This window comes from Mercurialis annua, linkage group LG6 (assembly GCF_937616625.2).
Source record: "Mercurialis annua linkage group LG6, ddMerAnnu1.2, whole genome shotgun sequence".
NCBI lineage: Eukaryota > Viridiplantae > Streptophyta > Magnoliopsida > Malpighiales > Euphorbiaceae > Mercurialis > Mercurialis annua.
The window spans coordinates 38,214,164-38,236,217 of NC_065575.1; the positions used below are offsets into that span (position 1 = coordinate 38,214,164).

Below are 22,054 nucleotides of genomic sequence, written 5' to 3' on the forward strand. Positions count from 1 at the left end.
TGGATAAGAGAGCATTTTTTGCATTCACATCTTTAGATAGAGACAGCAAAACCAAACTGAATGGTTTTCTGTTAAGGAAATTAGAGCAAAAAATAAATATTTTTGGACAAAAAAAAAAGTAACAAATGACCAGCAGAAACAGCCTCACGCATTATGAACAAATGAAATACATAAGTAATGGAAGCATAGGGTGCTCCAAATAATACACTAAGTAATAATTTTATCTTGTCCCACGGCATATTTGCATCAGAGTAGTAGACATACAGAGCGGACGGAGAGGAAGAACTAATGGCTTGGAGTGTCGCCACCAGCTGGTCCTGGCCGGGTATTTAAGAGGGGCTGTAGAGCTTTCACAACTATACTCATGTTTGGCCGGAAGTCTGCTTCGTATTGCACGCACAAGGCAGCAACAGCTGCCATCTGCAAGTTAAGCATAAATAAGGTTAAACATAGCATCTTCACCAAACCTTGTATTTGGCCACATGAAATCACATGGCTTCTTTAAATTCATAATATCTCACAGCTAATCAAAAGGTGAAGTTTCATGCTTAACAAAAGAAGAAAAGAAAAATGAATGTGCAAGTGTTGGAGACAGTAGTGCCAATGTCGACAAATGCAGAATTCCTAATAAAATTTTACTTCTTGAAAGTAAATTATAGAAATAATGAACAAATATAGCTAAAAGAAGGAAAGGTCAAACCTTCGCAACTGCCTTAGGCGGGTAATCCCCTTGAAGTCTTGCATCAACACACTGCCTAACCTTGTCCTCACTAAGTTTTGGTGTAGCCTAAGAAATTCCAAAATACAATTACCAGTCAAAGACTGAGAAAAGACACACCTATATTTTAGAAGTCCCTAACAGGGAAAACTGAAATAAATTAGTACCCATGTCACAAGGCTCTGCTGCCCTCTAGGTAATGTATGGTCAACAGGTTTTCGCCCAGTCAGAAGCTCAAGTAGGACAACGCCAAAACTGTATACATCACTCTTTGCATTCAACTGTCCAGTCATTGCATATCTGCCAAAGCAAAAGCGCAAACGTTCAATGCAAGCAATCTCACATCAAGCCTTTTAAGGCAAATGCTCAATTTGATTCCGGAGAAACAAGATAACAAAGTCAAGCTTATAATCTACCAAACCTTAACTGTAGACAAAACGGAAGGCACAATTTAATTTCCTTATATCATAGTTTCCACTTTCCAAAAATCAAATGGAGCCCCTATTAATTTCACACTCAAAGCAGTTACTCATAAATAACCACAAAAATAAATGTCAGATATTTGATATCCAAAGCACATGAAGCTATTGAGCCAAAACATTTGATTGTCCTATTTTCATATCAGGGTCGGGGCTTTCATAAGATTGTTTAGATTCCAACATTCGCAGTCTTAGACTTTTGGAGATCAGATTGCAGATTGTTAATTGCATTGACAGCAAAATTATGTTGGGAAATAGGTTTATTAATCTATGCATTTATTCCCTAATGATTGTTCTAAATCAGTAACAGCAAAGTCAACAATAACTTACTCAGGAGCATGATAACCAAATGTTCCCAAAACACGGGTAGAGTGAAGACGTGCTGCCATATCTGGAGCTTGATTTGATAAATCAAAATCTGCAATTTTTGCAACATCATCATCAAAAATCAGAACATTGCTGGATTTGATATCACGATGAATAATATGCGGATCAGCCTTTTCATGCAAGTATTCAAGGCCTTTTGCAGCCCCAACAGCAATTTTCACTCGCTGCTGCCAAGAAAGAACTGGACCAGGCTGTGCTCCTTTAACACCTTTTCTTCCTGCAGTAACAAGTCATTGACATTTAAATTAGACATATAGTATGAACCACTTTCACAAAATTTTACAGCATTAAATTGTCCAATTAGAAGAAAAACCAGAAATACCATGTAGAATATCATGAAGAGATCCATTGGAAGCGAATTCATAGGCAAGTATACGAGTATTTCCATCAACACAATAACCAAGCAATTGTACAAAATTTTCATGCTTTAGTCGTGATACCATGGAAACCTACCAATACACAAAAACTTGAAAAGTGAACACAAGAATATTAAGAAGAAATGAAGAATCAATTATCGGCAGACATAACAATTTTAGTCTTCAACATACCTGCGCCAAGAACTCATCATCAGGCTGTTTGCTTGCATCTAATTTTTTGATGGCTGCAGTTCGCTCACTTTTAAGAGTACCATAATATACTCTTCCATATGAGCCCTCTCCAATAAGAGCATTTGTCCCAAAATTATCTGTGACTTCCTTTAACTCATCCACTGAGATGGAAGGGACCTCAATAGGCTGAATTTTAACAGCTGGAGCCTTATGTGCCGTGTCTGATTGATGATAGCCGCCCATATTCCCTGCAAGGAAATAATAAATTCAGAATAGGGACAAATAAACAGAGTACAAAGCAACCCAATTGCACATTTTAATCTAAAAGCAGTCTCAACAGCATTAATAAAGACTTTGTTCATTGAACATATTCAACAATACAATTCAAAAACATATGAAGTAAAAAACCAAACTGAAAAATACGTTTTGATTTGACCAGTTCAGTTAGGATGGTACCTGCTGCACTTTTAACAGGATACGGGCCTCCATTATCAGCGGCTTTATGCATGTCATCTTCATCACAGCAGCCAAAGCAGCCCATGGTTCAAATCCTTAGGAATACCCTCCCAATTTTCTTCTCTCTGGAAATAGAAAAGCACCCATATTACCTCCTCTAAGTATCACAACACAGAACTCAACAGGGAGACTGGACACATTATAGACGAAACGAGCTAGCCACTAGAAACTTATCACTAAACACTAATTTACAAAGCAACCCTTAGTCTTACAGTCCATGTTCCTCCAGTCTACTAAATTTTGGGTTCAATCAATGAGATACAAACAATTTTAATTCAATTAACAACTTTGTAATACAAATAAACCCCGTTCGGGCTCAGATACAATAGTTCATGTAGTTTGAGCTGCAAATTTAACAAAATTATCAGCTAAATATGTTCTACAGTAACAGATTCCAATCATTTCCAGATCAAAACAACAATCAACACAGAATCAAAGTACAAATCATTGAGCTACAATTTTAATTACTAGTAAACTGAAACCAAACCAAACTAATCAAAAGTAAAACACGTAATTTCAATTAAAAAGTATGGATCCACACATGAAAATTGACGGCGGTGGTTCGGTTTTCAGACGAGTGTTAGATCTGAGACGGCCGGCCGGTGGAGTGCGCAGGATAAGGAGAATTGGAGTTTGGTTTGACTTGAAAGCTTAAAGTGAATTAAGCGTTGGATTAATTTTGATTAGTGGTTTGTTGTTGCCAGCCAGACTAGACTTGGGCTGTTTCATGTAGTCTTGATTTTTCTAAGGGATTTATTGCGTGTGTTTCGTGAGAAGGAAATGGGACTGCGTGGCGCTAACTGATTGGTTGTTTTTGGTTGGAAACAGTCCAGGATTAAAGAAGACCGTTGACTTGTTTGCAGTTGGTGAACTCAGGTGAAATTTCTCATTGCTTTCTTGAAACTTAGAATTAAAATTCAACTGTTGAATTTTAGTTATGGTTAATATTACTAATTGTTATGATATGAATTTAAATTTCAGTTTTTAAGGCGCTGTTAAAATTACAATTGTAAGTTTCATTTTATAAAATTTGGGTAAAATCTATATATACGGATTCCCTCGGTCATTTTTATTGTATTAATTTAATTTAATTAAATTTTTTTAACCTATATCATTCATTTTGTAATGAATGGTATAAATGTAATAAACATGGCCCATAATGTTCAAATAAATATGAGTAAATACTAATTCAAAATTTATTTTAACATCTGAAGACAAATTTAAAAAGGATGTCTTAAAATTTTATTATGCTAAATTTAAAATGTTGTATTTAAATCTATCAAACAAGAAACTTTAAAATTTTACATGTAAATAATCCATCTTTCATCAGAATTGGACTAAAATTGGTATTTATAAAAAAACTAACTTTTTTTAGTGTTTATATTTTTTTTTAATTAGAAACTTTTGTGCATTTTGGCTTTGTCCTGCTTTCCAATCCAGAAAGAAGAGTTATGTCGTTTTGCTAGCAGAAATTACGCATCAATGCCCACAAATACACATTTTTTATTGCACCGAATTGAATTTGTACTTTTCCTTTGGGTACTGAAGTTGCACTACCCAGTGAGGTGAGCAATCCACTTCTACAGGTGAAAAGCAAATCAAACCAAATTAATATTTTAGTTTTTTAAAAATAAATTACTTTATTTTTAAGAGAAATTAAAGTAAATTAAGAAAACTTAATCAAACTAACTAGTCATTTTAATTCACTTTAATTTTTCAGCTTAATTAAATTCAAACTATATTATTTTAACTCAATTCAGTTTAGTTTACTTTATAAAAAATATATACTTTTAAACATCAAGGAGGCAATTTAAAAGAAACTTCATATACATTTGACTATATATTACCCTCCCTACATAAAGCTATGCCCCTTCAATGAGAGTGAAGAGACTTATTATATTTTTTGAAGAAAAAAAATCAAATTGACTTCAACTACTAATTATTTTTGAGGTCAACATGTTAAGATAAAAAAAGAGTGAAATTTAACTTCTTTTTCCCATTACTCTTATGGAGAAATTTTTAGTAAACCGAGTCTATCATGTCATCCGTAGACTAAGAGCATCTCCAACAATGCTCTATATTTTAAAGAGCATTTTTAACTAAATAGAGAGCATCTTTAACAATAGAGAGTGCAAATTTAAAATAAACACAATGGACTCTTTAAATTTATCTATTTTTAATTATTTGAATTTCCCTTTTTTTTAAAAAAAAAATTCATAATTTCACTTACCCTCTTATTTTCTCCATATGCTGTTCATTCCCTTTCTCAACAGAAAACCTTACACAATTTTTTTAAAAAAATATAATATCTTACAATCAAAAGTAGAGCAGCATGGATATTGTGCCAAAAGAAAACTATTAAACTAAACCTCAAATCATATGTTTATGTAGGCATTTCAAATCTACAAGGAAACGATGGTTAAATATCTTATGAGTAAAATAAAATGAGGATACCTATATAATATCAAATGAATGCCTATAAGCTAATTAAAGTGCATCCATTTTGCATTTTAAAGCTTTTTCTTGTTAGATTATGATCCTATGCTATTAAAATCGCTGCTGCTGAAATAGATGGCAAATGCATTGATTCTGAGATGTACCTTTGATTATAGTCAATATATGAATCTTACAGTTCTTGAAACCAAAAGCCCCGATGAACATTCGTTCCTGAAGTTAATAATAAAGTAATGATAAAATTATTCTACAATCCAGTGTGTAATACCAGAAGTTCCATTATTTGAATTATTAGAATCACATGATTACTAGCACTATTATCTCCTCCATTTTTACAGCAATAGACAAACACGTCATTGATAAAAAAATAAACCCAGTCGTTAAAACTAGGTATAACTAAACTTTTGGTGTCTCAACTTTTTAAAATATGACATTTTGGTGTCTAAACTAAAATTTATCACAAAGAGGTAAGCTAACTTGTTTAAAAATTACTAGTTAGTGTTTATTGCCGGTTTCTAGCAGGTAGCCATTAAAGACGTGGGGTATGTGGCAGGTATCATTTTACACGTGGGCAATTTAATTAAAACACAAAATGACGTGGATTTTAGGGGTTGGGTAATTTGAAAATGACAAAAGAAACCCTTGCAACGGTAAAAAAATTTAGGGTAAATATCAGACATTCATAATTCTTTCTCAGCCAATTCTTCTTGTGGTGAAGCTCTTCTTCTACCTCTGCAATTCTTCACTTTCTTGTTACCTCAAAAAATGGAGCTTTGTTATTGTGACAGAAGAACCATAGAGAGAACTTCATGGACGAATAAAAATCCGGGTCGGAAGTTCATGACATGTGAGATGGGAGATTGCAGCTACTTCAGATGGATGGATGATGAGATGTGCGAGAGAGCTACTCGAATTATACCTGGATTGCTAAGAAAGATTGGAAGATTGGAAGCTGAACTTGCCAGTAGCTGGAAAAGGGAGAAATTTTTATGGGCTTGGGCAATTTTTTCTATTCTTGTTCTTATATTTAAGTGATCTGTATTGTGGTGTGTTGAAGTATGTAGTATTGTTAGATTTGTGAAATGTGTTGAACTATGTAGTATTTTGGGTGTATCAGATTTTGTTTGCTGAAATTAATGGAAATTTGCTTTGTGTAACTGTTTTTGGTATAAGTGTTTGATGAAATGTCTGAATGAGATTATGTTAGCAATAAACAGATTTCGAAGAATTAACAATGTAATGCGTGGAAAAAAAGGTACAAAAAGTCATACAACAAAATCAAATTACTCACATAATTCATTTAACAACTGCAGTTTCACATTTGAAATAATAAGTAGTGAAGTTTAATACAAAAGAAGAATGACATTTGCTGTTTGTAAGCAGTCACAACAAAATCAAAATACCTGGACATATACCCAAGGTAAGCAAAAAACTTAGCAACAACCTAAGCTAGATAAAATGGTTCAATACATAATCAAGCAATGGAGTCTTCTGGCAAAGTATCTGGAGGTGGTTTAGACCTGGTACACTCTTCAGCAGTCACAGTTGGGTTTGAAGCACTTTTTTTTGACTTCTTGTTGACTCTTGTTGCTGCAGAAGCATGTCTTTTAGTTTGTGTACTTTTCTGTGATGCTTCACTTGTAGTTGCAGCTTGTTTACCCCATTTCTTAAATGCCAGATTTCTGTTAGTCATGAAAAGAGGCTCAGGTTCACCTCCAACCCTTTTCACTCCTTCCTTATAAGTTACCCTTTGACTGGTTGTTTTTGGCTGCAAAGACATATACATTTTGCACATAATAAGTCAAGTACAGCAACAAAACACAAAAAGTTAAAGCAAATAAGTAACAATAAACAAGATAATTACATTTTGCACATAAGTGTTTGTGTGAAAGTCATTGTATACCCCATATCCCCTGGCAGGCTGTGTATGTATTCCTGGAATATAAGTTGGAGTCTTCCTCTGAAATGTTTTCACATGTTTGCCAAAATCTCTAGGAGTGATGGTTGGATTGGTCTGTGATGCTTCATCAGGGTGTGGCCTATTTCCTGCTCTCACAAACTGCAAAATAAAGAGTCCATATCAATAACACATAAAAAAGGTATAAACTACCAATTAAGCACCAAAAACAACTTACAGGTAACTTGTCAACCCTAGAGGGTAAGGTAGGTTCTGATGCACCAGTTCCTTGTGTTTGAGCCCCTGTATTACAGTCTACTGCCCCTGTACCAGATTCTTGAGCCCATGTACCAGCTTCTTGAGCCCCTGTACCAGCTTCTTGAGCCCCTGTACCAGATACTTGAGCCCCTGTATCTTGTCTTTGAGGGCATTTTTTCCTGTTATGACCCTTCCCAAAACAGACTTGGCATGTCATCACCCTACCCTTTCTAGACAATTTAAACCCACTGGATCTCTCACCCTCTTCTTTTCTTCTATTTTTGGCAGGTCTACCAGGCATTTTTTTATATGGAGGGGGCTGAGGTGGGTCATAAGGACTCTTGTTCCAAAACTTCCTACCATTCATGGGTTGCATCATATACATATAAGCCTTCAAATAAGTTTCCTTTGTAAACCACTGATCAATGTAGTTGTAAGGTGTGATGTTGGGTTTGTCCAAGTACTCTATGGCACATACTGCATGAGGGCAAGGTATCCCTGTCAAGTCAAACTGCCTACAAGCACATGTCCTAGTTTTCAAATTAACAATATATGTGTCTCCTAGGTGGCCTATTTCAAACCCATCCTCTCCATTCCACAATACCTCACATGCCTCACTCTGAACTTTGCTGTCATGTAGCTTCTTCCTAATTCTATTCCCAAAGTTTCCTATCCAATTAGATGCCAAGTCTCTATTAGTATGCAGCCTATTCATAACCAAAGACCTTATGTCCTCTAACATAGAAATAACATTTTTTGTCCTAGCTTCTATGATTTTCCCATTAAATGCTTCTATCAAGTTATTGTCTACAATGTCACACTTTACCTCAGTTGTAAAGTATGCTCTGCACCAATGCCTTGGATGTGTCACTAGCATGTCATCAAACCCCTTCTGTGTAAGAGCTCTCATTGCCTCCATGTTTTTGTCAAAATCTGGCATATTAGAGGATTTTGCACACCTCCACCACAACTTCTGCAGATCTTCTCTTCTTCCATTTTTCTTCTTCCAGTTGGCATATAAGTGTCTGGCACAACACCTATGCTCAGCTCTAGGCAGCAAATCAGCAACTGAGTCCAGCAGTCCCTACATATAAGCATATCAACACAAATAAGCATATAACACAAATAAGCATACAAAACAATCAGTAAGTCAAAGGTTAGAATGAGTACCTTTTGTTGGTCTGTGATAATGCACCATCCTGCCCCAGTACCCAATTCAAGACCATCAGCAAGCAATCTGATAAACCAATCCCATGTCTCCCTCCTTTCTGTGTCTACTAAAGCCCATGCCACAGGAAACATTTGATTGTTTCCATCCCTCCCAACAGCAGCTAAAATTTCTCCTTTGACAAGGCCTTTCAAAAAGCAACCATCCAGCCCAATCACCCTTCTACACCCATGCAGCATTCCTTTCTTCAAGCAATCAAAAGAAATAAACAGCCTCTTGAAAACTGGTGGAGACTCTGGCAAAGGTCTTTCAACCTTCATTAATGCTGTGCTTCCAGGATTAGACCTAATAATCTCCCCAAGATAGTCCCATAGCACAGCAAATTCTGCCTTAATCTCACCTTCCTGTAATATCTGAGCTTGAGAAACAGCCCTTGAAACCTTGGTCAAACTCATGTCTAGCTTAAGATCTGTCTTGATAAGGGATTTTAAGTCAACTAACCTCATGTGACCTATACACTTGTACTTATTCAGGTAATTCTTAGCCAACCACTTGGTTCCAACTCTCCTATTCTTGAATGTCACCAAACAGGTATGGTTTGGATTGTAAGTTTTCACTAAGAAAGCTTTGGTTTCTGTTTCTTCTGATGCATATATGTTCCAAGGACAAGAAGCTCTAGCACATCTAGCTCTAACTTCTGTTCTAGTGTTTCTGACAAGCTTCAATTCTCTTCTCTCTTGGATTGAAAATTTAGTAAGGGCCTCCTTAAACTGTGCTGGTCCAGTCAGTTTCATACCCAATGAGAATGATAACTTAGCTGCATTGCTCTTGAACACAGGATATGCAGATCTTCTTCTCTGTGCATGATCACCATCTTCCTCATCTGTGGTCACTGGACTATAACATTCTTCTTCTGAATCTGAATCCCAGTAGTCAGTTTCATTTCCAGTTTCCTGGTCTGCTACTTGATCCTCAGCTGCTGCTTGAACTGATGGTTCCCCCTCTGAATTGGTGTTATTTGCTTTAATTTTATCATAAATCTCCTTCTTCTTGTTCTTGAACTCCCTTAGCTTTGCTCTAGAATCTACTAACTCTTCATCACCACTGGACATAAAAGCACAGTCCACAATCTCCTCGTCAGAAGGCTCATCATATTCCACATTTTCAACATTCTCATCATCTCCAATTGCTTCACCATCTCCTACTACCTCTTCATTCTCCTCTAATCTAATAGTTGAGCCAACTTCATGGTGTTCATTCTCAGTATTAATACCCTCATTAATAGGTCCAACCTCCACATCTACAAGCCTTATCTCTTCTGCTTGGCTTCCCTCTTTGTAAATGTCATTTATGCCCTCATCATTAGGTACATTACCTATACTACCCTCTGGTCCCCCACCCTCTGGTCCCCCTTCCTCGTGATGCTCAATGTAAACCTCTATACCTTTATGCTTAAATAATAAGCTTTCCATGTCAACAAATGACCATGAACTCACCAGCCTCAACCCATGTGCCAAAGATCTGCCAGGATACCTAAAGTGCATCTTGTTCATTTTTTTTTCCTCTAACACTGTCTGTGCAACATCAGTCAACCACTCAAGAGAGAATATTCCAAAATCTACATCCACATGCCACAATTTTCCCCCAACATAACCCTTTTCACTACCCTTCAAGTCCCCAACAAAATGACCCCCAAAGTTAAGATCAACAACACCCCTACCACTGAAAAATAAAAAAGCAATTCAATATAAAATTACTGTAAATGGGTTTTAAAATACATATATTCACACATTTTCCAATCCCATTCGAATAAAACAACTATAAACACAAACACTAACATTTTTTAATTCAGAAATTCTTTAAACTACATATAAAATCTACATACCTCGTCATTATAGGAGACAACTCATACAAGAACAAGAAATTGTTCCCAAAACGCGCACAACAATTCTTCTAAGAACCCAGAAAACGCGGTTTAGTTCCTGTTCAATCTTCGTTCTTCTTCAATTTTTTGGTTCAATTCAGACAGTAATTTTAACCTAATTTTCACTTCAATTTTTTACTCAATCAGAACGCAGTCCCGTTTCAATAGTTTAGGGGTATAAGAGGTCATTTACAAGGTCATGTGTTTGTCACATGTCTCCATAAAACGAAAAATAAAAATTACAATTCCATGTCATCTATTTTTCTCTGCAACTAAAAGCCACGTCGTGCTCCAGGTCACCTATTCTGTCAGAAACCGGCACAATACACTAACTAGTAATTTTTAAACAAGTTAGCTTACCTCTTTGTGATAAATTTTAGTTTAGACACCAAAATGTCATATTTTAAAAAGTTGAGACACCAAAAGTTTAGTTATACCTTAAAACTAGCCCAAGATTGATCTTCTACAATTTGAATTTATTTTCTCAAATAACATTTCTACATAATCCTCATCATCATTAACACTGTCTCTTAAATCAATGAACACGTCCAAATCATCATCATTTTTTTCTTGTTCTTCTTCTAATTCAAGACAAGTTTCATTTTCCTGATAAAGAAAAGAGATTAATCAATTCTCCACAATATAATAAGCTAGAAAAAGAGAAAGTTGATGATGCAATTTCTTCACTAGTATCTATCTTGCAGTCTATGTTCTCAGAAAATCTGTTTTATTTTCATTTTTATCAAGAAAAGAAACTTATTTTTTTATTTTATTTTTTGTAAAATTGTCCTCAGCAAGTTTGCGTTTTTGAAGTATTAACTGTATACAATTATCAAGAATAAAGAACTGAATTTAAATAATCAATACGCAGTTGTACACAATTTTTTTTAAAGTATTCAACTGTACATTTATGGAGAATAAAAATTTGGAACTTGAATAATTAAGAAATGGAAAATTCTTACCTAAATCCGGTCTATAAATTTTCCATACATCCATCCAATGAGATGTTAGAAAATCTAACATAATTTTCTCTCTTTTCTTATTATTTTCTTTTTCTTCTTATTTCTCTAGCACCTTATTGGATAGGTCCATAAATTTTCCATGAACCGGGTCTAGATAAGAATTACCCGAAAGATATAACTGAAATTTAAACTATTTTCTCCTACAAATAAGGAAATTGGAGAAAAGGGTGATAAATACACGTGTGTTTTTAAATTAGAGAGTTGGTTTGGCACTCTACATGTGGAGAGCCAAACTCACTCTTTATTTTTATTTTTGAAAATAAAGAGTCCATTGGAGGAACATTTCGTGATTGGACTCTTTAAAATAGAGAGTTTTAGATATTTGAAGAGTCCATTGGAGATGCTCTAAGTCATTCATAATCCAACATCTCATTAAAATAATGGCATAATTGTGTAATAAATGCATCCAAATTTTAATGGTGATATTACGATATTACCATCATTTTAATGAGGTATTGCATTATGAGTGACTTAGTTTACGGATGGCGTAGTAGACTCTCTCTACCTAACAATTTCTCCTTAAGTTTCTTTTACTAGAGATATTTCTTTCCTAAATCTATTTTGTGATGGGTGATCAATGGCAGTCATTTATTAAAAAATAAAATATTTTTAAGGATAGTAGATTTTTTATTTCATAGTAAAAAATCAATTTAGATAAAAATAATTTCTTAGCTTGTAAATATGAATAAAAGTTTTCAGAATATCAACCATCATTTGATTTAACTTGAATATGTTTAGATAATAGATTAAATACTCCTTATCCTAAAATAAATAAATAAAATTCCTTCCATCCCAAAATAAGCACATTAAAAAATATGACTATTCTAGTTATAATATTGTAATTTTCCAACCCTAATTATTATTAAGTGTGGCCTTAAAAAAATTAAATAAAAAATTTATGATTGTCAAAATCAATAGTTTATAGTCATTAATTGGTTAAAAATCAACAAATGAGTTTTCCAATAGGAACAAAAGTAAATTAAAAGATACATATACTTATTATTTTGGAATAGATAAAAATAGTAAACAAGACTACTATTTTGAAGGTTACCACGCTCTCATGAGCGCAGTTGAGGGTTAACCTACTGCAGGCAGACCTCTCAAACAGGTTACCGACCCCATATACCCAGGAGGTAGCTTTGACCCCTTGGGACTTGCTGTTGATCTTGAGGCATTCGCAGAGCTTAACGGGAAATAGATCAAGAACGAGCAGATTGCCGTGTTCTCCATGTTCAGTTTCTTTGTTCAAGCAATGGTGACCAGTAAGATACCTCTGTAGAACCTTGTTGATCATCTTGTCGACCCTGTAAACAACAATGCCTGGTCTTTTCCACTAATTTTGTTCCCGGAAAGTGAGCTAGCTATAAAATAGTTTATATAGCTATCGATACTCAGATGTAGCAAGATTCTACGTTACTGACACAAATCAATTAAATTGAATGGTGACTGCATTCCAAAAAATTGGAGTTTCTACAATTACTACTCTGTTACACAAAAAATAAAAGAAAATTGGACGAACTGACAAATTTTCCAGTACCGATGGCATCTCCACCATCCAGCACTAAGATACAAAAAATTCGACCATTTGCATTCCTCTCCCAGCCACCACAATTTCATATTGGTTCCTGCATAACATACAGAATTCATAAGTAGAACAATTCTATTATTCACGTAATGTTATGGTAAAATGCCCGTGAACTACTGTTAGCGAAAAGGTATGCTTCAGATGCTAACCTTTCACGGGCTCTGACATGTAATGATTCTGGCTCTGGAACACTGATGATCAAATGAGTTTGCTTGGTCAATATACATTGTTCCTTGAGAAGCCAGCATCGGATACGCTGATCAAGCCCCGTGGAGAACACCCATGTGCCATCCGTCCAAACACCTTCATCAAATTGAAAATGAATTATTGGAAACTGAATTCAGTAAAAATATCAAAATATTAGCACTCTACATACACAATTTTTGACTCTGCTTTGAACTTTACCTTTTATGGCAGAGCTATGAGCTGACAGTATTCTGTCATGATATGACAATCTGATTCCATACTTCTTGATCTGGCATTCATGGTAAGGACTAGAATTCTTCATTCTTTCAGAATTTGTAAGTACATTTATGTTTTTTGGAATGGCAGTCTCAGATTCTTGTTGGGTTGAAAATGACTTTTCGAATTTGAGACAGTGAAGGGCTTGATCATCACCCCCACTAATAACATTAAACAAAAAACCAGAGTCAGAATTTCTCGAGTCAGAAACGTGGAGACAATTCACACCGGATTGGTGGACATTACTGAAAACATGTAAAGGCTGTATTTCCAATATCTCGGGCATGAGATCAACATTATTCACTTCTTGCTCCGGGGAAACATTATGCGAACTTTGAGAAGAAAAGTTTCTGCAGCTGTCAGTGTCACTAATATGGTTTTCCGAATTGTCGCTACTAATCTTTTCAGATTTAGGAGAAACTAAATCGCCAACTGGTTTTTTCCTAGTCCGGCAATGATTTAATGATTTCCACCATCGTCCACCTTGACTTCCTCTTCCAGTGCGTGGCCTTGTCTGACAATTTATGAGCTTGCCTATGTCGATGACTGACAACTGTCTTACAAAAGACTCAATATTCTCTGTCAGATCCCAAAATGCAATGCTTCCATCAGTTGCACCACTTATCACAATGTATGCATTTCCGGTCCAAGCGCTTTCTGTGAATAAAGTATAAAATAAGAAATCAACAACCCCATGCAAGGTAAACAATGACATCAATTTATCAAAATATGAAATTGTGATGACACAGCCTAAAGTCTGTAGTTCTGACAGATTAAACGGTTCAAATAAACAAACCTCCAGAAAGCAGATGGGCAGGAATAACGACATGCTGCAATGCCAAAACTGGCGAGGATAGAGGAACCAAAAAAGCAACATCAAACCTGCAAACAAGTAGGGGAAAAAAACGGAGTAAATTACAGATGGTGAATAAGACAACTGCAATAATTTTCTCTGAGTGCATTACATAGATAGTTCAAAAGTACCATAACCGATGTGGTAAAATAAGAGCTCGTAATGCAAGTGTAGCATCTGAACAAGCAACAACAATGAAACAGACTGTCAACCTGCAAGGGAGAAAGCAATTAGAAGTTTTTATATCTTTAACTGCATAAAATAAGTTCTGATAGATAAATTTATTCTTTAACAAAAGTTAACAAATATTCCCATCTTACCTGGAACCAGCACTCACAAGAAAAACAGTGACTGCCAGGTATCTCCAGTCATCTTCATCTTTATCATCAAGGCGACCTTTTGACTCTCTGTCTCTATTTTCTTGCAAAAGAGACCTAGATTCTACATCATTTTCCGAACTAGCAGTATTATCAGTATCTTTTATTTTCCTACTACTACAACTTTTGGCGGGCATATCAGTGGTAAGCCACTTAAATGACACCGATGGGGAAGAACCCATGGAATGCATGTTTCCGTTTTCATTGTCATCTTGATTAGCCGATGGGTTTCCTTTCTTATTTAGCCTCCTATCTCTCAGCAACCATGATGTTAGAACCCGCTTTGCACCAACCGAGATCAGTAACAATAGATTCTCATTATCTTCTTCAAAAGCATGTTGTTTGTTTCTCCCATCAGAAAAATTGGTTGTAAAAGAAGGAATTATGTGCGTCTTTGACACAAAGCATAGTGATCTCACTGCTGATCCACCCACATGCTCCCCAAGCAATATCGATGTTGTCCAGCTCTCTGATCCAGGTTCATACCTATACCCATGAGTCATCACAAAATAAATTACTCAAGTGGAGGAACAAAAACAGTTGTCAACTTGTTGAGATAAAAGAACAAAATGTGGGTGAATAAATGATAGTTGGAAGAAGCAGCAGTGAGAGAGAGGATGAAACTAAGGATCAGACTAATTCAAAACATGATACAAATATGCCGTAGACATAAAAATGTGACAGCTCTTTTCCGGCCATCACAAATTATCAAGCAGAAACGAAACCAATAATCTCTGAGGGAAGTTATTTGCTTCTAAGTATAATTGGCTGCTAGTAATTGTGTACCTAGTCAATCTGACAGTTCCATCTTCACACCCAGTAGCAATCCAACTAGAATTATCAGAAAGGCAATCCTTCCCATTTTCTTTAACAGCGGCATCATCAGATATAAAGCATAAGGAATGGAGCTCTCTCCCATGAAACTGAATATGCAAATGCTGGGGAAATATCTTCCTCTGACTTTGCGGTTTCCGTTGTCGATGAATATATATTATCTCATCCTTACATGAGAAAAACAACAGTGGAAAATTGAGCAAAAAATATAGAAGATAACAAACATAATGGTGTCTTTATGTATTGCCATGCCTATCATATGGAGGCATTTTCATATTAAATAGAAGATGCGTTTAAGTTAAAGAAACGAAATAGGAGGATACCAATCCCATTAGTCATTGTCACAGCAAATTTTCCTTTAGCTGCAATTGGCCACAAAATTAATTGATCGAGCTTTCCAAAAGTGACCATTATTTCATAATTTCTTTCTAATTATTACTATAAGAATATCTAATAAAAAGAAAATGATTGCAGATAGGTACTTGTTCCTAAGATAAGCTTCATGGAAGACTCGAGCTATGCCTTGTAACATGCATGTTAACATAGTGCTAATGATCCACTGTTTAAGCCTTTAAAGCGTCTTTTAAAGTTAGTTTCAGATGGAAAAGAGTCCAGTTAAAACAAGAAATGGGAGAAACCAAACCTTAACATATGCAAAACAAGCATCCATCTCAGGCACCTCACCAAGATAATAAGAATGAGGCCGTCGCCATCCACCACATGGAATTTGAAGAACCTATTATCAAGTTCAAGAAAACACTCAGATGCCAAGAACTATCACATGCAATGCAACCTCTCTATTATAGCATGGCGAATAGAAACTATAAAGAGACATTGATTACCTTGGCCTCAGTTGTTAAGTTAAAGATTATGAAATCTGTTGATGCAAACCCAATTGCATAGCCAGAGTTTACTGAATCGGAAGGGGAGGTATTATTGCCAGAAAATGATTCTATCAAACTCAATTCTTTCACTTGTTTCATTCCTGTAAACTCGAAACTTTTTTGATCTTGGTCATATTCAAAAAAGCATATGCAACCATCTCCTCCAATCTGAGCAAAGACCCAAAATAGAAAACAATTTTATAGTATGAGTCCTTGTGTTGTATTTTTATGTCCATTTGCACATAAGGGAACATGCATGTATGAATGCATGCCATTACTTAAAAGCTATGCGGTGCTGAATTCTAGGGGGAAAAGGAAACAGACAAGCAGTTTCTGTTTCTCATAGAGCGCATAATACTGTTTCCCTTTGAGATGATAATTCGATATGCTAGATCCCTAATGGTTATATTTTTTTTTTCTTCCGGTGACAATGAAGTAAGAACATACTGCTTCCAGTAAAATAGAGAATTATAATTACATAACATAAAACAAACTTTTGACATACCGAGCACATGTCAATCTCATTAGAACTTGAGTTAGATATAATGATGCTGGAGACACTTGATATTCCGTGGGCGCCTTTAAAGTAATTCAGTGGAGGTATTATTTTTGGTTCAGTGGGTGAGTCCAGCAACAAGCTTTTTGTTAGAGCAAAAAGAGCAAGATTACCACGTAGATCCCCACAAACCAGAACCTGAAAGATTTCAATCATAATGAGCATTAAGGTTAAAAAAAAGAAAAAAAAAGGAGATCCACGATCAATATGCACTTATCATTTTGAGCTCAAGAAGCAGATGGAGTTACATTTTGACTTCACATGATCATAATATGAAATACACTCTTTACCCTTTTATGCTCATTAACATAAACCTAGATTGTGTACTTTAAAGCATTTCACACTGATCGTTACACACTTGAAAGTCAAGTCATCTCAGCTTCGCTAGATAACATTAGAAATACAAAAAGAGTGTGTGAGAGAGAGACCTCCTTACTAGAAGATGCATCTATACACATTATGCGATTTCCAAAACATGATGTGAATTCTGCTACAAGAGACACATCAAAAGTTCTGGCAGATGTGTGAGAAACAGAGAGTGAAGCATCGTGTAACTTCCACATCTTTAAAATTCCTTTAGGATCAGCAGTAAAAATAAACCTGCAGATCAGAGACTAATAATCATCAATTTCCTTTCAGTTAGATGGTGGACCTAGAATACGATATATATTGGTTAATAGTGCTAGGTATATAATTTTAGAATGGCATGATAGGAAAACATCAAAAGAATAAATGTCAATCAGTTGCATAAAACAAATTAATGGATCACACTATCAAGGGAATTAGGTGGAAAAAGCAAAGATCTGGATGTTTTAATAATTGTAAGAAAAATACTCCACCCCACAGCATATGGGATGACAGAAAGAAAACCTGAGACATATTAGGCATTGCTATTATAATAGTCATAAGGAATACTAGAATAGCGCATACCTATATCCCAACGCCTTGCACCAATAGGTCCCCAACAGTTGTCTCTCTTTTCCAGCTGACCAGGTAAAAGTGAAGTCCGCATCAGGAGTACAAGCATTGCCAGTAACTCTAACAATTGTCAGATTTCCTTTACCATCTGCTAAAGCAACCCAGTCATCAACACTGCACGAATTACTGGGCAAGGTTTTGGACAGCAAATCCATACAAACAATTGGTACTTTTTCATCAACCTGGGCAAGTTTAGTCCATTTCACATCCTGTGTCTGGAACAATTTGGCATGATAAAGATATCCATGGTTTGTGGCAACATAAAGACTATCTTCACATGTGAAATGCAAGCAACGTATATATTCACTTTTACTGCGACAATAAAAGGCCAAGATTCATGTTAAATATCCATATTAGCAAAGAGTTTAACACGTAATGGAAACATCAAAAGGCAACGATGAACAACCAGGAATTGAGGTGTATAAAGAAGAGTAAACTAACATTGGTTGGGTTTGACAACAGAGATGTTCTAACACCCCCAACTAATACATAGTCAGCATCTATTTTAATGAAAATTCAACCATTTTACTTAGGCTTATTAAAAGACTAACTATGTGAGATGGTCTGAAACATATATACCAGTGGGTGCAAAGATTCCATCTGTCTACTGTTACTGTTACAAAAGGAAAATGAGTAAGAGATACATCTAGAAAGATTCCCCCCACCCCCAATCATCATTTTGCTACTCTTATATCCATTTATTATAAGTTAAAGTACGTGCTGTGTTAACGAGAAAGAATGTTTTAGTTGGCAATGAGCAACTTCAGAAATTATCATGGAGGAAGCTACGATTATTAACTGGAATTACCTGTCCATGCGTCCAGTATGTTCATAGGACTTTGGAATTTGACTAGTAAATATCTCTATTCTGTCAATGAACTGTTCTCTTTCGTTTTGTTCTCCCAAGGTTTGGGGCAAAGAAGCAGGCAGTTGATGCACTTTAATTGCAGAGTCAAATCCCGCAGTAATGAGAAGTGAAGAATTCGGGTCATACAAACATCTCCACACACCTCGTCCTCTGAACATTATGAGTCCACAATCAATTAATAGAAATTAAATTACGTTACATTTTGAAATATTAAAAAGAAGAATTTGACCTCCTAGGCTCCTACATTATGTTCATAGTTAGCTTGGTAATTGCAATCATAGATATGCCTATACAATGCATTTTACTTCTCGTTTTCAAGTTAATAATCCACAAGAAAACCAAAATCCAAACATTAGCTAACAATCAAGACAATTGCAGTTATAGTTCCCATGAGCAAAAGAATAGTAAGAAACAAGAACTTGGTCACCAATACAAATAGAGAAAATTACTCTCACTCTCACCTTTTTGATGTTAGGTGTGACATATTGTTTCTCTCTAAATTTTTAAAAAAATCATTGGTTTCCCCCAGCTTTAGGTACTAGATAACTGAAATTTCATTCGTAAAGGAGATTTCAGTTACATGGAGCTAAAATATCCTGACGAAACAAAATTTTCTAAAATTCTGGAGCAATAATTTTGACATAACTTCAAGAGGATAATAGTAATTTATCATACCAATATTGATCAAGTGCAGGATCAGAATTAACAAAGAACTAATGACTTTGGTGATGACATTAAGGATCATTACATTAGTAGGCCAAAAATGAAAGGATCACCTGCTGTAAGACCCGTTATGGTAAGCAAGTGTTGAACAATGAAAGTATAATACACCTCCAACATGATTATGGTGATAATTAAATTTTTTAGATAGATGTATAGACATATGATATTACATAGAATTCATAATGAATATATTAGGAAGAAAATAGAAGTAGCTCCCTCTGAGGAAAGGTATATTAAAATAGTTCAGACATATAAGACCTAATGAAGAGCGTGTTAGAAAAGTTATTAGCATAAATATAAGAAAGATGAGAGGTAGAATTAATTAACTTGGGAAATAATGATTCAAGATGGTTTAAAATTTGTCAAAATTGTGCGGATTGAAAGTAAAAAAAAAATCTACATAACAAATCCCAATTAACTTTGGAATTTGAATTAAGTTGAGTTGAATTTAATTGACTATAATACAAATATATAAATAAAAAGGCTAAACATGTTAGATTTTATGCAAATAAATATTCAAACTATAAATAAAGACTATGCTTTAAAGCAAGAAAGAAGCAGAAACCTAGTTGTAACTTACATATGCTCCTTAATCATCTTGAGCTGCTTACCATCCAACCCCCATACACGGCATGTACAATCTTCACCAGCAGTGACAATTAACTGAGAGAAAACATGATGCAAAGAGAGTCATCAACAAATTAAACATTCATGTCCAAAATGGAGAGGAAAAATAATATAGAAAATTACTGAAAGGCGATAAATAAATTTACACCGATGTCAAGAAAAAAAATCGATAGTAAAGGTGGAGCATTTGTTAATGAAACATGCATCTACTAATTCTTATATGGAGGTCTTCCTCTAGCTTCCATGAAAGGTACTTGCTGAAGTTTTGTATCCCAACCTAACTAAACAATAGAATTAACCTTGAAGAGGACTTTTTAACACAATAAGAGACATATATCCATATAAAAAGAAGAAGCTAACTAAATCTATCAAACTTACAGAATCAAAGATACAGCAGTCCCAAACCCTAGCAGTATGCCCAAATAAAATAGTGCTACCAGTCTCCATCACTTGGCTATCAGATTCTTTTTTCTCAGCTTCAACTGCCCAGATACGAGCACTGTGCCAATCAGGGAACTGTATAATTGAATTTAATCATTCCAAAACGATATATAAAAGCATAATTAGATAACTTTTTCACCTGCGATCGTCAGAGACCGAAACCAGTTTTGATCCATCAGAAGACCATACTATGCGAAATATTGAACCTTCATGTCCAATGAGTCTACCTATATTGGCTGCTTTATACCGCTGACAATGGAGCTGGACTGAGTCGGAACATTGATTGTCTAAATTCATATCATCTTTCAAGGAACTTGCCAAAGGTAAAGCACCGTCATGGGGAAGGACTTTCCAAATACTGATCTGTCCTAATCCAAATAAAACCAAACACGTCCCTCAAACGATTCCATCAAACACAGCAATGCAATTCAAATGCACGACTGGTATGCGACAAATGATAAAAGTTCTAATATATTGAGAAGAAGCATAATCCCGTTACAAGGAAATATTCATCACCTCATTAAAAATGGTGCCAGAAGCAATTCGCAGAGCTTCGAGATTATCGCCCCACAGCCGCATGGAATACAAAAGGCACTTTTCTGCAGTGTTTCAAAGTAACGAGATCTATAAGGGTTATAGAAAAAAAGAAACACAACGAGCATACTGTTAAACTACTCAAAACATACCTGGAGACTCGACTTGAATAATCAAACTAGACAATGAAATATCCCAAATAGAAACTGAGTTATCACTGCATCCAATGGCAATGCAATGGCCTTTCTTGTCACTCTGCAACCAAACAGTAACTATAGTTTAGATTCTAAACAATGTAAGAACTATAATTTTGAGTGAAAATTCAGTAAAAAGGGGCAATATTACCTTCAAGAAAGAAGCATCCAAGACCCAATGATTAAACTTAGGCAAGGAATGAACTAAACTTAACTCCACGCATTTATTATTATTTTGGGAAATAATTAAGTTAAACAATTTCACTCTTTTTTCACCAAACACAACTACATTAAAATCAATCCTTGAAAAATTCGATCCTTCTAGTTTTTCAACGGATTGACAAGTAATTCCATGCACACGAACGCCTTCAAACACTTGAAACGACTCTATAATCTTCACCTCTTCCAAATTATAAAGCAAAATCTGCGACCCTGTGCCTGTTTCAAACGTGATATTTAATCCATAAACAGCAATGGGAGCTAAACAAGTAAGTAACAAATTAACACTGTGAAAGAGCTTACCGGCGAGTAGATAAGGAAGAGAAGAGAAGTGAACCGGTAAGGGAACAAAACACAGAGCCGATATTTCGCCGAGATACTGTCCACTTTTTAGCCGCCATTGTTGCTGCTCCGCCATGGCTGCTGCTACTTGCAAACAGCCGCAAAAATTTGTGTTTAAAGTGGAGGAGGCTTGATGGGCCAAATGGGTAAGAGTTGGAAATTAGTGGGCCGGTTTCAAACCCGAAAAGGAAAAATAATATTTCGAG

General features: G+C 35.3%; 3 protein-coding genes across 6 annotated transcripts; all 3 read right to left on the minus strand.

The window, feature by feature from the left end:
* LOC126687429 (pto-interacting protein 1-like) lies at nt 1-3,351 on the minus strand. Its single transcript, XM_050381991.2, has 8 exons — nt 3,190-3,351; nt 2,589-2,713; nt 2,133-2,380; nt 1,907-2,033; nt 1,528-1,801; nt 886-1,018; nt 701-787; nt 1-420 (listed from the first exon to the last, which is right to left on the minus strand). Exons 2-8 carry the CDS (start codon nt 2,671-2,673, stop codon nt 286-288), a joined length of 1,089 nt encoding a protein of 362 aa, XP_050237948.1. The 5' UTR covers nt 2,674-2,713; nt 3,190-3,351; the 3' UTR covers nt 1-285.
* A 3,073-nt stretch (nt 3,352-6,424) lies between these two features.
* Nucleotides 6,425-10,774, minus strand: LOC126688214 (uncharacterized). The gene is made up of 5 exons (XM_050382837.2): nt 10,311-10,774; nt 8,428-10,147; nt 7,238-8,341; nt 6,967-7,161; nt 6,425-6,870 (listed from the first exon to the last, which is right to left on the minus strand). Exons 1-5 carry the CDS (start codon nt 10,316-10,318, stop codon nt 6,577-6,579), a joined length of 3,321 nt encoding a protein of 1,106 aa, XP_050238794.1. The 5' UTR covers nt 10,319-10,774; the 3' UTR covers nt 6,425-6,576.
* Nucleotides 10,775-12,801: 2,027 nt separating this feature from the next.
* Nucleotides 12,802-21,984, minus strand: LOC126688213 (uncharacterized). 4 transcript variants are annotated; one of them, XM_050382834.2, is made up of 20 exons: nt 21,810-21,969; nt 21,439-21,725; nt 21,246-21,348; nt 21,076-21,158; nt 20,699-20,922; nt 20,497-20,617; nt 20,072-20,154; nt 18,709-18,918; nt 17,853-18,212; nt 17,351-17,522; nt 16,872-17,060; nt 16,325-16,534; nt 16,126-16,218; nt 15,435-15,649; nt 14,592-15,134; nt 14,403-14,483; nt 14,215-14,300; nt 13,362-14,075; nt 13,106-13,259; nt 12,802-12,996 (listed from the first exon to the last, which is right to left on the minus strand). In XM_050382834.2, exons 1-20 carry the CDS (start codon nt 21,922-21,924, stop codon nt 12,933-12,935), a joined length of 4,107 nt encoding a protein of 1,368 aa, XP_050238791.1. In that variant the 5' UTR covers nt 21,925-21,969; the 3' UTR covers nt 12,802-12,932. The 4 variants fall into 4 exon arrangements, 3 of the variants coding, with proteins under 3 accessions (XP_050238791.1, XP_055962170.1, XP_050238793.1); XR_008790950.1 differs by lacking the exon at nt 12,802-12,996 and having other exon boundaries at nt 13,159-13,259; nt 13,362-13,579; nt 13,665-14,075; nt 21,810-21,984; XM_056106195.1 differs by lacking the exons at nt 21,246-21,348; nt 21,439-21,725; nt 21,810-21,969 and having other exon boundaries at nt 20,699-20,927; nt 21,076-21,132.
* Between the last annotated feature and the right edge of the window lie 70 nt (nt 21,985-22,054).

What these genes read in the sequence shown, in the direction of transcription:
- LOC126687429 (XM_050381991.2), bottom strand. Translation starts at nt 2,673, where the DNA reads ATGGGCTGCTTTGGCTGCTGTGATGAAGATGACATGCATAAAGCCGCT. An exon ending in AGCAGAGCCTTGTGACATGG is followed by an intron (nt 788 to 885) that starts GTACTAATTTAT and finishes GGAATTTCTTAG; the next exon opens with GCTACACCAAAACTTAGTGA. An exon ending in CGCCTAAGGCAGTTGCGAAG is followed by an intron (nt 421 to 700) that starts GTTTGACCTTTC and finishes CTTAACTTGCAG; the next exon opens with ATGGCAGCTGTTGCTGCCTT.
- LOC126688214 (XM_050382837.2), bottom strand. An exon ending in TTATCACAGACCAACAAAAG is followed by an intron (nt 8,342 to 8,427) that starts GTACTCATTCTA and finishes GCTTATATGTAG; the next exon opens with GGACTGCTGGACTCAGTTGC. An exon ending in CTAGGGTTGACAAGTTACCT is followed by an intron (nt 7,162 to 7,237) that starts GTAAGTTGTTTT and finishes TTTATTTTGCAG; the next exon opens with TTTGTGAGAGCAGGAAATAG.
- LOC126688213 (XM_050382834.2), bottom strand. Translation starts at nt 21,924, where the DNA reads ATGGCGGAGCAGCAACAATGGCGGCTAAAAAGTGGACAGTATCTCGGC. An exon ending in TGGATGCTTCTTTCTTGAAG is followed by an intron (nt 21,349 to 21,438) that starts GTAATATTGCCC and finishes GTTTGGTTGCAG; the next exon opens with AGTGACAAGAAAGGCCATTG. An exon ending in GGAACTGTCAGATTGACTAG is followed by an intron (nt 15,135 to 15,434) that starts GTACACAATTAC and finishes TCATGGGTATAG; the next exon opens with GTATGAACCTGGATCAGAGA.